We start from the raw sequence: 15,336 nt of genomic DNA on the forward strand, positions 1-15,336 counted from the left end.
TGTCATCCCCTTACAGCAGTTCATAATTCAAAAGCAATCTATACCTAATACTCAATTAAGGAGCCAGAGGCATGTCGGCAACAGATGACTGATGAACAGGCCGATGGAAATTCTGCACAACTCTAGGAAACACCACTAAAATCAATCCCCCGTCAGGGGATCCATGATTTATTAATACATTCCGTAGCTCCATTGAGTTGTGAATCAGTGTTTCCCTTTCAAAAGCTCATGGAAAGCCAAGATGGGTAGAAATGTCTTACAAGTTCATTCAGCCTGAAAGGACCAGGACTATAGTTTTCTAAAGGTACAGGAGGAGAGCTCGGCCAGGATTCTGCGCATTGCAGAGCTGACCCCCTGGGTCTCCCATATCTAGCAGTGAACAGCTGGCCCTGCCCCTGGAGAATGCTTCCTGGGGAGGGGAGGGGGTGTCGTGGGCGCTGGTTGCAGATGCTAGTGCTCCCCTCTCCACCTCTCTCCGCCCCATGAGGACCGTCGTTCTTAGTATTCACCGCCCAGATGAGGAAATCGAGGTTCATCAAGATTCACTAACTTGCCCCAGGTCCCAGAGCAGAAGAAAGCTCAAGTCTGAGGCCAGGAAAGAACTTCTCACAGCAGCGTGCCTGCACCCTCATCCTGCTGCCCTGTGTTCTAGCTGTGCAACTTAGCATCAGTTACTTAACTTCTTGGGGCTTCAGTTTTCTCATCTGTAAAATGGAAATGATCAGAGTCTGCAGGGCATAGGTCCCCTGGGAGGACCCAGTGAGATGACACACCTGGCACACCATGTCACTGCTACTGGCCAGGTTCTCCTGAGGCCACGCTCTTTCTACCCTGCCTCAACATTTGCCCTCACCTGAGGCAGGGCAAGGAGAGTATTATCAAGGTTCATATCTGAGCCTCCCAGAGGCTGCAAATAGACTTAGAAACTCCCACTACCAGCCACTTATCAGGCTTCTTTATTGTGGTTCTGATTCCAGCCCAAGAAGTGGCTTCCTCACTTCCCACTCAAGTCTCCTTCCTTATGCTGTGATTTTCACTGGGCCGCCCCATAAAGTCCCAGAATGTTGGACTCGCCCCCACAGAGTGCTTCGCACATCCTCCTGCTTTTGAGACACCTTCAGCCTCGGGCCTAACCATGCTGTAAATGTATCACATGGTCATTACTCATTCAGGACCCCAGAATGTCAGGTTCCTTGTTGTAACAGGAACAATAGTCGCCTTTACCATGGGGTGGAAGGTTTTGAGTATGCCTGCTTTGCTCTTTCGCATTTGTTTCTGGTCCTCTTTAGGCATTAGATTAGGATCCTGCTACTCTAAGGACCCTCGTGTGATCACATTTGCTGTGAGCCCTGCGCGGCCTGGCCTTGGAAGGTGGGTGGGGCACGCGTGTTGCAGGGAAGCTGTTGGTCTGCGGTCCTGCAAGCTCTGCCCTGAAAGCTCTGCCGGTCACCGGCATGTCGCCGTTCCTGCGCCTCTCCCCGGGAATGTCCATAAATATGGCATGAAATGTAAACATAAATGAGGTTTTAACAGCTAATTACTGCTAATGCAAGCAACTTTCAAAAATGCTTCTTCCAAAGTAGTGCAATCTGCAGCTATGAATGAGGCGTAGAGACCCAAATTTCATAAACCTAATTTAGCATACAAAAAAATGTAATAATGCTCAGTTCTGACTGTCCAGCCATCATGTGCTCCCTGAGGCAGGGCTGATGGCTTGATCTAGCCTTTGTGGAAACTCTAGGAAGCCCCAGGGGAAACAGGGTGCAGCCCTGAGTTCCAGCTGCAGCTTTTGAACCAAACAGCTGTGCTCTGGGGTGCTGGAGTGGACCTCCAGCGCCTCCACCCCTTCAGTTTCCCACTTGGGTCTGTCTGTCTGTCACTGTCCCTCTACACTGTGCAGGTGGCTTTGATGGTTTTTCCCGGATCACCAGATCAATCCATGGTCATGGTGAATATTATACCATAGTTATAAAAAAAAGGTGGAAAATAGGAAATAATGCCACCCACCCCCTTCCCTAAGCCCAGCCCCAGCCCCTTCACTGGTGAACTCACCAGCAGTTTAGTGTGAATTCCCCCACTTTGGCTGGAGGTGGGGTAAATATAGCACACAACACCTTCTTACGTAGACATTATCTTTATTTGACAAAACAGGATCACATGCCACATTTTTCTTGCAGCCTGCAGTTTGTAATAATGTATTTGGCATCTTTCAATACCAATATGTGGAAATCCACCTGTTTTTTTATGCATATACTATGATCAGTCTCCTATAAATGAACTTTACAATTGGTGCCTCTGTGAACATTATTTATATCCACAGATACAGCACGTGTATTTTTGTGTGTGTACTTGTGATGGGGTCACATTTCATTATTTTTCCATGTGAGTATCCTGTTATTGCAGCTCCATTTGTTGAATTTTTGTTTGCTTGTTTGTTTTGCTTGCTTGCTTGCTTGTTTGGGGGGAGTGCATGGACCAGGAATCGAACCTGCCACACGCAGTTTTGCGCTCTTCTCTGGGTGTTTCAGAAGGAAAAACTTCGACCAAAAAATTGTTTTGCTGGGTCAAGGGGAATGCAAAGAAAAATGTAAGACGATGTGGGCAGATTGCATCTGTTTGCATTCTCATAACAATAAATGGAAATACGAGTTTCTCCCGCCCTTGACTGTTTTACTCAGGAAAGTGAAGTCACCCCCCTGCTTCCTGCCTCAGCCGGCACATCTCCTGCAGCCGCAGGGCTGTGGTCTTGAAGGCTGTGCTTTAAGGCTCCCAGAATCCTGCCAACCAGAAGCAACTGTTGTAAATAGTTTGAACATATTTCCTTCATGTCTTTTTTCTCATTTTCTGCTCCCGATGACCTTTTTCCTTCTTTTCTTGCCCCCTTTGGCTTTCTTTACCGCCATCCCCAGCCCCTTGCTTTGTTCCTTATCTTTCCAGAGTGGGACTGGGGGAGTTTGTTATATTTTAAAGTACACGTCGATATATGCATAACTTGAATTTAATTTGGGGTAGATATTGGTTTTTAAATTTACATAAATAGTGAAGTCTAATAATATCTGCAAATTATATTGTTTACTCAACATTGCACTTTGGAGCACTACTAATAAACTTCCTTTTAACTCCTCACTCCCTGTAGCATTTCAGCATATTAATATAGCTTTTTTTTTCTTTTTACTCTTTCCCTTTTTGGGTTTATTTTACATTTTTCGATGTTACAGGTACTGTGTAGTAAACATTCACTTAAGGGTCTCCCAGTGTGCATGTGAGAGAGAGTACAGAGAATAAGGGTTTCTTCAAATTTACTGGGTTATGCCAAATAGCTCTTGAAAGTGGCTTACCAGTTTCCTCTCCCACAATCAGGGTTTAAGTTGGCATTTCACCAACACTTAGTGTTAACAGACCTTTATATTTTTGCCAGCCTGTTGGGGTGAAATGGAATCTATTTAAACTTGCATTTGTGTGATCACCATTAAGATATGATTAATGATAACTGGCCGTTTAAAGTTTTCTCTCAAATAAATCTGTTCATAATCTTTGCCCATTTTTTCCATTTGGCTTATTTTGTTTTCTTTTTCTTTCCTTTTTTAGGGGGACTTTTCTAAGAGTTCTTTATATGTTGTAACTATTTCCTTCTAGCCTTTCGCCTAACATTGAATCTTATATCTGTTATCTTTTGTCAAATAGAAGTTTTTAGTTCTAAGATAGTAAAAGCCTTTGCTTTTCTTTTTCATTCTGGCTTTTACTTCCGAGGTCTTCTGAAAAAATCCTTCTCTACCCCAAGTCAAAGCTATATTTCTTTATATTTTCTTCTAATAGTTTAAAGTTTTGTTTATCACATTTAGGACTTTGGTATTTGTGGGGGCTTACTTTGTGGCCCAATATTTATTCACAACTTGATCAGTCTATCCTTGTCTTTTCAGTTTTTGCTTTATATATTTGTGGCTAAGTTGGTAAATACGAACAAGTTCATGATTGTTTTATATTCTGGTGCACTTATTGAATAATTGTGTAATATCCCTCTTTATCCTAATGCATTTGCCTTTAAGTTCTATTTTCTATCTGATTTTAGTATTGCTGCATCAGCTTTCTTTTGGCTAGCATTTTCCTAGAGTCTCTGTTTACAGTTCCTTTTTTTCTGCCTTCCTTTTTCTTTTTTTTCCCAATAAACACATGTGAAGGGTTTATTTTAATCTTACTGCAAGTGAAAAGGCCTCTAATAGACCAACTCAGAGATTCATTCTTGACGGGGATGTTTTATAGGAAAAGAGAATGAATTCGATAATGGATGAGAAAAGAATGTTTAGGTAAAGGTCACCAAAGCTCTATTCTATGTGGAATCCTATGCATCTGTGAAAAGAAAGTGAATTACTAGATCTCAACCATATAATGTTGAATGAAAGTGTCAGCCTGGTGTGAGGCTTAGTGGTTTCCTGGAATGAATCTTAACTGCATTAAAGTTTATCAGAAAATTGCATGTATGTATTTTTTCAGGAATGCCAATTTATTCCCAGAAGGAATCATAAATTATATCACACTGAAAGACAATCCCAGGTTTGGGGTAGTTGTTCTTTTAGGATTCCTCCTTTGGACTTCAGCAGTCTTGAAAGATCTGCTTGGTTCGGAAAAATTAATTTGTTTTCATGTTGACGTTTCTTTCTGATGGAGAATCTAGGCAGAGGTCCTTCCTTTTCTGTCTGTCTGTCTGTGTGGTTTTTCTCTTGTGAGCGAGTACTGGTTTGATGTTATTCAGCCAGGTACTGTCAGACTTTTAACCAGCTGAAGTTAACCCGTGTATATTTTTGTGACCACTGATACTTTTTAACTTATTTCTGCCTTCTCTTTCTGTTTTCCGGTTAATGTCCTTTTCTTTTACTTCCCATTTTTCTCCTTTCCTCCCATCCATTGGATCAGAAGGTGCCAAGCTGCAGTTCCGCACCTCAAATCCAGCCCTCTGCTAATTTTTGTAAATAAAGTTTCAGTGGACACAGCCTCCCGCATTCATTTACGTATTGCCTGGGAAGCTGCGACAAAGCTGAGAGTTACAGCAGATTGTCTGGCCTGCAAAGCCCAAAATATTGACTGTCTGGCCCTTTACAGAAAAGTTTGTCAGCCCCTATATTAGTTAATATATGAGTAACATTTCTTTATTGAAACCTTTTATTTGGAAATAGTGTAGATTCACAGGCAGTTGTAAGAAATCATGCTGAGAATGTCCCTCGTACCCTGCACCCAGCAGGTTAGGTTCCTACAGCTGCTGTAAGAAATCACCACAAACTAGTGGTTTAAAGCCACACGTGTTTATTAGCATATGTTTTATTTTCAAATGGGTCTCACTGAGCAAGAATCAAGTCTCGACAGGGCTGGTCCCTTCCAGAGATTCTGGAGGAAAATCTGTTCACTTCCCAGTTTCCCGAGGCGGCCCCCACTCCCTGGCTCACGGCCCCGTCCATCATCCGACCCCCACATCCTGTCATTCCCACGTTGCCTCCCTCATCGCTTCTGCTCCTTGGACTCTGGTTCTTCTGTCTCCCTCTACGTTTAGAGGGCCTTGTGATTGCATTGGACCCACCAGAGGATGTGAGACGGCTTCTTCATCCAAGCTGAGCTGGTTAGCAACCTTAAGGCTGATGACAGCCTTCACTCCCCTTTGCCAGGAGACATACGACACCCACAGGGCTGGGGTTAGGGTGTTCCTGCCACACCCACTTTCCTCTGAGGGTAACATCTTGCACACTGTAGTCACAAATCACGTTGGCATTCATATAACCCATGGATTTTATTCAGATTCCTCCAGCTTTCCATGCACTTGTGTGTATGTGTCTGTGTGCGTTTAGTTCTATATAGTTTTGTCACATGTAGATTTGTGTATCTACAAGATACTGAGCAGTTCTGTCACCACAAAGATTCTGTCTTGCTGCCCTTTTATAGCCACACTCAACTTCCTTCCACCCTCCATCCCTGTCCCTAACTACTAACACTGTTAGTAGTTAACACTGATCTGTTCCCTTTATCTATAATTTTGTGTTACCTTTTGAAAATCCTTTACCTTTCCAATCTGCATAATTTTCTTGCAATTCATACACAGTGTTGTGTTCCATGGTATAGATACGCCAGTTTAATCATCCACCCACTAAAGGACATTTAGGTTGTTTCCAGCTTAGGGCTATTGCAAGTAAAGCTGTTGGGAACATCTGTTTTGGTTTGCTAAAGCTGCCGCAATGCAATATACCAGCAATGGGCTGGCTTTCTAAGGCTGTGAAAATGTCCAAATTATGGCATCAACTAAAGGATACCTCCTCTGAAGAAAGGATGCCAGCATCTAGGACACCTCTGTCACGTGGGAAGGCACATGGCCAATGTCTGCTCGTCCTTCACTCTAAATTTTGGTGCTTTTAGGTTCTGGCTTCAGTGGCTCTTTCAGCTTCTGTGTGTTTCTCTCTTAGCTCTCTTGGCTTTTCCTGTTTTTCATCCTTTCATAAAGGACTCCAGTAAAGGATTAAGACCCACCTTGGAAGGGCTGGGTCACATCTCAGTTGAAACAGTCTAATCAAAAGATCCCACCCTGAACAGGTCTACACCTGCAGGGATGGCATAAGAGAACAGAGCTTTTCTGTGTCCATAACAGCTTCAAACCAGCACAGTCTATGTATAGACTTGGGGTGAACATAAGTGTTCACTTCTCTGGGATAAATGTCCAAGAGTCTAACTGCTGGGTCATATGATAAGTGCATCTTTAGTTTTATAAGAAAGGGCCACACAGTTTTCCAGAGTGGCAACATATGAATATCCAGCAATGTAAGAATGATCCAGTGTCTTCATCTCTCACCAGCATTTGCTGAGACATTTTAAAAACAATTTTGTTTGACTTTTTGTTTGCTATGGTCATTTTGGTTTTACACTGCTTTTTCTCTCCTCTTTGTGGTCATTTTGGTTTTACATTGCGTTTTCTCTTCTCTTTGCTATTTTGGGAGTTAGTCATACTTAAAAAAAAAAAACTTTATTTTAGAACAACCTTACATTTACAGAAAAGTTATGACGATAATAGAATTCCCATATACCCCAAACCCAGTTTCCTGCCTTATTATCATGTTACATTAGTGTGGTGCAATTGTTACAATTAATAAATCAATGCTGATACATCATCATTAGCCAAAAACCATATACAGAGTCCCCTAGTTTTCCCCTAACAGGGGGCTGTCCAGCCACAAGACCAAAGGAAATCCCAGGCATTGATTGAGACATGAATTTTATTAGGGGACTGAATACAGGAGACGAGGCGGTTGCTCTGAAGGTGGTCGACTCAGAGCTCCATGTGAAAGCAGTCTGCACGCGTCAGAGGGTGAGGCAGCGCTTATAGTGAGCGCAGAGACAAAAAGACAAGGCGCCCAGAGAGTGCCTGCCCGTGTTGCTGATGTTAACCGCTTCTTGATGTTTGTCTGGGCACAACTTCTCGTGGAGTTAACCTTGAGGAAAGATAAGGAAGACACAGAGCTGAGAGAATATGTACAGGAATGTGCATAATTGCTGACAAAGTTAGAAGAGTTGTGAGATACTGAAAAAATGCAAAATATTAAGTTACAATCCACCCTGTTCCACAACTTTTACCATCTTTCTGCCATCTCTTCCGCATAAGTCCCTGAGTGTGAGAACAGGAGGTTACAGGTTTACGGCTTGCGATATTGGGAAATGAGGCAAAGATAGACAAATAATCAATACTGTCAGTGTGCTAATAAGAAGAGTAGAACTTTACTGCATGGGTGAGTGAACCAAGAGGAGGAGTTAAGTGTTTATAAACCCTTAATTTGGGATATGTTTGTAGACTTCTGCAAGTGTGGTAATGCATTGCTGACATTTGTATATTCATCAGGAATACATGAGCAGCAAGCTCTGCCAATCATGGCACAAGTACATGCAGTGAGCATGTTTAAAGTCGTACAGTTTTACAGCACTACTTTTTTCATATTTGCTATCTTTAAGAACATGAGCAGTAAAATTAAAGCTGTTACTTGTGCTAGAGCATTTAAAGCTCCAGCACAAGGGAGGAGCAAATATGATCTGGCTCGTTTAGAGCTGTTTTGTCTTTCTGTCCATACATCCTGCTGTAGAATGATGTTTCAGTCACATTCCAGTGTGGACAGTCATCCTGTGTGCTGGCACATAGCTAAATTAGAAGCATTTTGTCTTAATACACAAAGGAGTTCTGGTGCTTAGCATGCCATACTCAGCAATCATCTAGGTCACACCATCCCAAACAGATGTCATGGGCAGGTGAGTCTTGTTTAGATGTTCTCTTAACAGTTAGTTTAATTGTGGTATGAGGCCACAGCTCAATCAAGGAAGAAAAATGAACTTAGATGAATCAGGAAAGAAGCTTAGGGGCTCAAACATAGCTGTTCAGTGGGTACCCAAATGGAAAGGTCTTTTGTGAGTGAAATTACTGTAGGGTTTTCTTTCATTGACCTCAGAACATTGGCTGCCACTGGGCAAGTGCTAGGCTTACTATACTACCTGTGCTATCCCTGCACAGGAGCAGGCCTTAGTGCCATTTGCATCCTCTTAAGTTCTAACCACATCACCAGCCATGATCTTCCTGGTGGTTTTATCTCTGATGCATTTTTCATATTGTACTGTTGTTGGTCCTCTTGAGAACAGGAAGATGGGCTCCAGGGTTCCACTGGCCTGACCCATTGGGCCCTCTACTCTGTGTAGCAGAGCCAGTCTGGAGGCAGTATCCATTGAAGGGCCAAGGTGTTGGAGCCTTTTCCAGCAGGCAGAGCTGCAGGTGTCTATAGTAGCAAGATGTGTCCATCCTTCTGGCATAACCAGAAGACATGGCTGGTATCTTTCTAGTTTGGGGGCCATAGAAACGGGCTGTACTGATAACGCAAATGGGAAGATACCAAGTGCAGCACTAGAAGCCTGGCTTAAACATGTGAGCGCTTTAGTTAAAACAGAGATCCAATTTCTTCTTTACTTTTTTACTAGGGTTATATTGGTTAACCGGTAGAACATAATTTGTATACCTGCCTTGCTTTCTTTTAAAAGTCTCCTTTTGTTGCAGATGAATCTCTGACCTGTTTCTGACTACAAGCATTTTCAGAGATGCATCAGAGTAAAACAGTGTAACTGGTGATGGAATTTGGCTGTTTCCTGTGTCATATAATATCTTCAAAATAACTAAAGCCATAACTAGCAGCAGTATATTGTTGTCTAATATTTTGCATATCAGTAACCGACAGAAGGTTAGAAAATCTCTTTTAATTTTCATAACATTGAACATTTCTCATACAACTTATATTAAATGAATGTAACTGCCTTTAGCACTTTTTTTTTTTTACAAGGTGAAAGAACAAATCCCTTGGAACTATTTGGAATAAAAAATATCGTTTAGTGTTTGACCCTTAGAAAACAAAATGTTAAAAGTTGTCAGGTTTGAAACAATATTTGGCTTCTTATCTAACTAAAGTTAAGGATAAGAATTAGTTCTTTTAAAAGTGAGGAGACTTGATATTTTTAAACAACCAAGGATATGATAAAGTTAACTTAAAGAACAAGAAGTTATTCTGATAAAACACAGACTTTCTGCCTTTTACACTGATTATTCAGAAAAAAAAACTTTTATATTGTCTTACTAAAAACTGACTAATAATTCAAGAAAACTTTGTGACTTTGAGAAAAAAACTAAGTTGTAGTTTGTACTGGATATATATTATGTGATACTAAGGCTTTAAAATGTTATAGATAGACCTTCAAATCTTTCATAACTTTAACTATAATTTCCATTTCTGTGAACTTTCTGTGACTTGCTGTATTTATTCAGGTTTTGTTTTACTTTTTTTTCTTATTCTATTACAACCAGTCATTTAGAACAAAATTACCATTTTTTTATTAAAAATATCTTACTTAAGTTACCAAAATGATTCTGGAAACTCTTTTTAAGCAAACATCTTATAATATACAATTACTATTAAGATCAAACTTTTAAAATATGGCTAAATACTTAAAACACTTTAGTCAATGCATTTTGAAACAGTAATATACAATCTTTAATAAGAATTAATGGCATATGTAAGTATTTCATTTTGTTAACAGTTTTGTTAAATCCTTATGTTTTTATTTTTGTGTATATGCCCACTACTATCAGACACTGAACAGGTGCCCTATAGGAACAGGCCTCACAATCTTTTATAACAGTTATCAAATCAGAGTATTTCAGAAGGATTCTGGAAGCTTTTGTCATTTGCTACCCCCTGACTGCTCTTTTATGCCAACTCTTTCTTTTTTGTAATCATGAGGCAGCTTCCTTAGCAAGTGTGGGACATATTAGACAGACACAAGCTCAAGCATTTGCATTTTGGTTACTAGAAGAACAAGTTTTATTAACTTAATTCTCTGGCAGAGTATTCCCTCATTAACTATAGCTTTATTCATTGGCCAAATAGGGTTGTAAAAGGGACTTTGTGTCAGTCTGACAATTTGCACTTTTGCTAATTATTTAATTGTATCAGTTATTTCTTGATGTCTTCCAAAGGATTCCAGGTTTTTGGATTCCAGTCTTTTTTAGCTAACATAGCTCTAATCTTTGGCTGGGTCCTTTTTTCAGCCTCCTGATTTTAAAAACTGACAGGCCAGCACTTCCATATCACCATTTCTTTTATCTAATTGCTTTGAAAGGCCTGTTACTAAAACAGAGGTGGAAGTCAGCATATGTCTTTCTAACTGCAACTCTTCCTTCAACCTATGGATTTCGCTTTCTTTCTTGAGATAGTTGCTGTAGCTGGCCATACTGCACGTAACAATGGCCAACTGACTGCAGCACAGTCAAGTAATTGGGCAACTCTTCCTCACATAGAGAAAGCAGGCTACCTAGGGATTACTCCCATAGATGCTCAGAGTCCTTTGGCCTGCTGCAGAAGTGCTATTAGTCCAGTGTAAGAGTTATCATCTCCATACTCCCTCAGTGGTTCCCATTCATCTAGGAGAGTAGCCATGCTTCCCCACGTGGAATTTGCAGGCCACTCCGGTGTCCCCCCCTCCCCCTCCGCCCCACTATCCCTTGCCTGTACTCGTGATCAGGCTTCTTTAGTCTCCTGGCTGGCTCGCCAACTGTTGTAGCTCACAGGGCCTTGTCCGGCCAAAAGACCAAAGAAAACACCAGGCACTGATTAAGACATGAATTTTATTAGGGGACTATATACAGGAGATGAGTTAGTTTCTCTGAAGGCGGTCGATTCAGAGCTCCATGTGAAAGCAGTCTGCATTGATCAGAGGGGCATGCAGGGTTGTACAGTGAGCATAGACAAAGAAGACACAGAGCCAGGAGAGTACCCATACATGTTCCTAACAGAGTTAACTGTTTCTTAGTGTTTGTCTACCTGGGCACAACTTTTCATGGAGTTAACCTTGAGGAAGATTATGAAGGCACAGAGTTGAGGGAGTACATTCAAGAATGTACATAATTGCTGACAAAGTTGAAGGAGTTATGGGATATTGAAAAATGCAAAACAGTATATTGTTATGCTGTCCTAGCTACTACATTACATTTAGCCAACATGTCTCCTTAGGGTCCTCTTGGCTGTTGTAGTTACTCAGACTTTTCCTTGTTTTTGATGACTTTGACAGTTTGGGGAATACTAATTAGGAATTTTGTAAGATGTCTCTCTATTGGAATTTTTTCAGATTTTTTATTGTGATTAGACTGGGGTTATGAATTTTGGGGAAGGAAGATCACAGAGGTAAAATGTGATTTTCATCACATCATATCAGTATCATCAACATGACTTAGCCCTGTTGATGTTATCATTTTCCCCACTGTAATTTTGTTCTCACCCCTTTCCATACTGTACGCTTTACAAGAAAGTTACCATGTGTAGCCCACACATAAGGCCTGGGAAGTTATTGTCCATCTCCTTGAGGGGAGGGTGTTGACATAAATTATGCTTTTCTTACATGGAATTTGTCTGTTCCCTCCCCATTTATATATTTATTCAATCATGTATTTATATCAATATGGACTTCCATGGGTTAGTTTATTATTTTATACTTTGGCTTATAATACAGTACTAGTTTCTTTATTTGTTATTCCAATTATTCCAGCTTTAGCCATTGGGGGCTTCTGTTCCCTTTTGATACCCACTCATCATTGAGGGGTTTTTGTTTTTGTTTTATGCACTTCCTCACTTTCTTGCACCATAAGATGATCCTAGCTCATCTCGTATATATCCTGCCCTTTCCTAGAATCATCCATTTCTCCAGGGAGTCCTGGTTCCTTTTACTGGAGAACAGCATTGAAAGTCAAGATATTGGATCTGGGTGGGTTTGCTACTGATTGTCCTTGCTTCTAGTCCCTACCAGCTGATAGAGCAAGGAAGTACATGCACCTATCTTAATCCATATACATATAAACATTTATAAATATTCCTATATGTTACCATCTGTATTGATAATAAGCTAGACAAGGGTTCATATTGATGTCTCTAGCCCCTAATACACTACCACATGGATCATTCTAGCCTCTGCCCTTTCCTATACTTTTTTTTTTCACATTTCAAAAATTAAGATACAGTTCCATCAATTAATTATATCAATTAAGATATAATTCAAATACCATGAAATTTACCCTTTGAAAGTATACAATTCAGTGGTTTTCCTATATTGAAAATATTGTCCAACTATCACACATATTGGTCTAATTTTAGATCAATTTCATTACTCTAAAAAGAAACCCTATTCCCATTTAAGCAGTCTCTCGTCATTCCCCCAACTCCCCAGGCCCTGGCAACTGCTAATCTGCTTTCTTTCTATATGGACATTTCATATAAATGGTAACATACAATATGTGGGCTATTCTATCTGGGTCTTTCAGTTAGCATAATAGTCCACTTAGCATCTAGTTTCATTGTGTAGTACCATGTATCAGAACTTCCTTTTATAGCCACCCACACTTGGTTTATCCATTCATCAGTTGATGAGCATTTGGGTTGTTTCCAGTTTTTGGCGAATGTGAATGGTGCCCCCAGGAACTTTCATGTACAAGTTTTTATGTCAACATGTTTTTTCATTTTTCTTAGGTATATACCTAGAAAATTTACAGTTTGGGTGATTGCATGGTATGCGAATATATAATATATATCAATGAAAAATAAATAATTTTAAAAAACCAAGGTGATAAGTAGTCAGAACTCATCACTTTCTGTATTTTGCCCCCGGTTCCTGTGGTCTGAGCTCTGAAGGTGGAGTCTCTGGTGGAGGACTGCTGCTGGCATCTCTCCCGATGCCCCTGTCCAATGACATCACAGTATTATAACTGTGCAGGTTGAAATTGGCCACAATAGGAGTGCTCGCACAGTGGAAATCAGTGAACACTACAAACCAAGCCTCCCTCTCCTTTTTTTCCTAGAGAACTTTGTCAAATATTTACCAGCGCACACTGCCCTTGGCCCAGGCAGCAGGAATTTTCTGCAGCCTCTTCCCATAAACACGCAACCAACCCAGCCCCTTCTTCAGTGGCAGAGCCAGGCTCTATTTACTCGTCTTGTAAGAGCTTAGCTCCCAAGCAGTGTTTGAATCCCACTCATTACTTTGCCTCTCTGTTACATTTATGGTCCATAGAGCCATTTATTTTGTTTTTGAGCCTAACCATGTTCTTTTCCTTTGTACATTTATCTGTCATGGCTGTAAGTTTGGAGCAGAGGAGGTGATTGAAGTACTAAACGTACTGTGCTATCTTGATTGGAACTCCACAAACATTAGTTTAATAGGAATATAACATCATCATAATGATATGTATATAGGCCTCCAGCTGTTCTTCTCCAGCCTCCTTTATCTCTCCCAGAGTCGTTCACTTTGTCTTCCTTCTCTTGCACTTTCTTGTATTAGTTATGTCAAACTAGTGCTAGTACTATTATTTTTCAAAGATAATTCACATATATAAGATATTAGTGTATATGAATTATCCTTGAAAAGATATTAGATGTCACGTATTATGTATTATTATATACAGAATGGTCTGCATATATTACAATAATCTGTGCTGTTTACAGAATAAAACCTGAAAGCCCCCTTGTTACCTACATAGAAAGCCTTGGCCCCCATAACATCTGTTCCGTTCCCTGCAGGCATCAAAGCTGTGTTCTCGGGCCACTACCACAGGAATGCTGGCGGCACTGTCCAGGGCCTCGACATGGTGGTGACCTCTGCCATTGGGTGCCAGCTGGGCACAGACACCCACGGGCTCCGAGTCGTCGTCGTCACTGCTGAGAAAGTCGTTCATCGATACTACAGCTTAGACGAGCTGAGGGAGAAAGGGCTAGAAGATGACCTGATGGATTTGATGAAGGAAAAATGATTGTCCTCTATGATCTGTTCACTTTTTACTTCCACTGTTTTTTATTCTGCCAGAAACAGCAGCTGCACACACACCCTTATTTAAAAATAAAAATGGCAGATTTGTGAGCTTTGTCCTTGAGCATAATTTGGGGAGTTGAGTCCTATCCTAAATTACGTTCAAAATAGAATTGCACTCTCTTTAAAAAAGAGAAAGGAGGAGCCTAAAAATAAAAATAATAATAATAAAAGGTAGTAGAATATCTTTTCACAAGCATTTGAATACATTCTCCTGATGGTGTGTGTGCTTCTCAACACTGCTTTTGAATTAGATTATTTTCTGGTAGTATATGGTCAATGTCAACCTACTGAACTCGATCCCAACTTTATATACAACAATCACACTGAGAAAGTCGATTGTTGATAAAACTGCATCTGATTTTATTAAACTATGGTTCTGATTCCCAAAATATGAGGCCATGAAACAGATAACTATTTCTCCCTTTACCCAGAGCCATTAATAAAAGTTGAGTAGCCAGCATTTGCTGTTTAATTCTTAGACTTCAGTAATTGCTGATGATAGGAAGAGAATGCAATTGAAATAAATCAGATCTTGAGTTTGCCTTCCTGGTGCCTGAAATGTGGCTTTTGCCTATAAATTGGCCATATATAAAAATCTCATCTAAAAGGTAGGACTGAAGCCCTAAAACGCCCCCTCTGCAACATGTTTAGAATCTGCCCACATTGGCATCTGGTGCTGCAGAACCTTCACAGGTTACTGTTTTAGTGGCATTTGACGGCCCCTCCATTCGTGAGACTCTTGACTCTACTTTGTCAGAGAAAGTGGGAATGGATGCGGAAGTCACAAAAGAAGGGAAGTTTTTGCCCTAGTGGAAAACAAACAATGCATTCAGCCACGTTGTCTAAATCGGGCCCTACTTGATGAAATGCCCTGGTGCAATATCCCTTGACAAAAGTGTGTGTATTCTTTAAAATCAGCACTGTTGGGGT

General features: G+C 40.6%; 1 protein-coding gene across 2 annotated transcripts in view; it reads left to right on the forward strand.

The window, feature by feature from the left end:
* CPPED1 (calcineurin like phosphoesterase domain containing 1) overlaps nucleotides 1–14,454 on the forward strand; it is a 146,089-nt gene extending 131,635 nt beyond the window's left edge. Inside the window, exon 5 of one of the 2 annotated variants that reach the window (XR_013168059.1) lies at nucleotides 14,118–14,227. Coding sequence is in view for 1 of the 2 variants with exons in the window: in XM_077141760.1 (XP_076997875.1) it covers nucleotides 14,118–14,347 (230 nt within the window). In the remaining variant the exon portion in view is untranslated. Of the gene's footprint in view, nucleotides 1–14,117 lie in introns of both variants that reach the window. The other variant, XM_077141760.1, reaches the window with a different exon arrangement.
* The last annotated feature ends 882 nt before the right edge of the window (nucleotides 14,455–15,336 follow it).

This window comes from Tamandua tetradactyla, chromosome 23, assembly GCF_023851605.1.
Source record: "Tamandua tetradactyla isolate mTamTet1 chromosome 23, mTamTet1.pri, whole genome shotgun sequence".
Taxonomy (NCBI): Eukaryota; Metazoa; Chordata; class Mammalia; order Pilosa; family Myrmecophagidae; genus Tamandua; species Tamandua tetradactyla.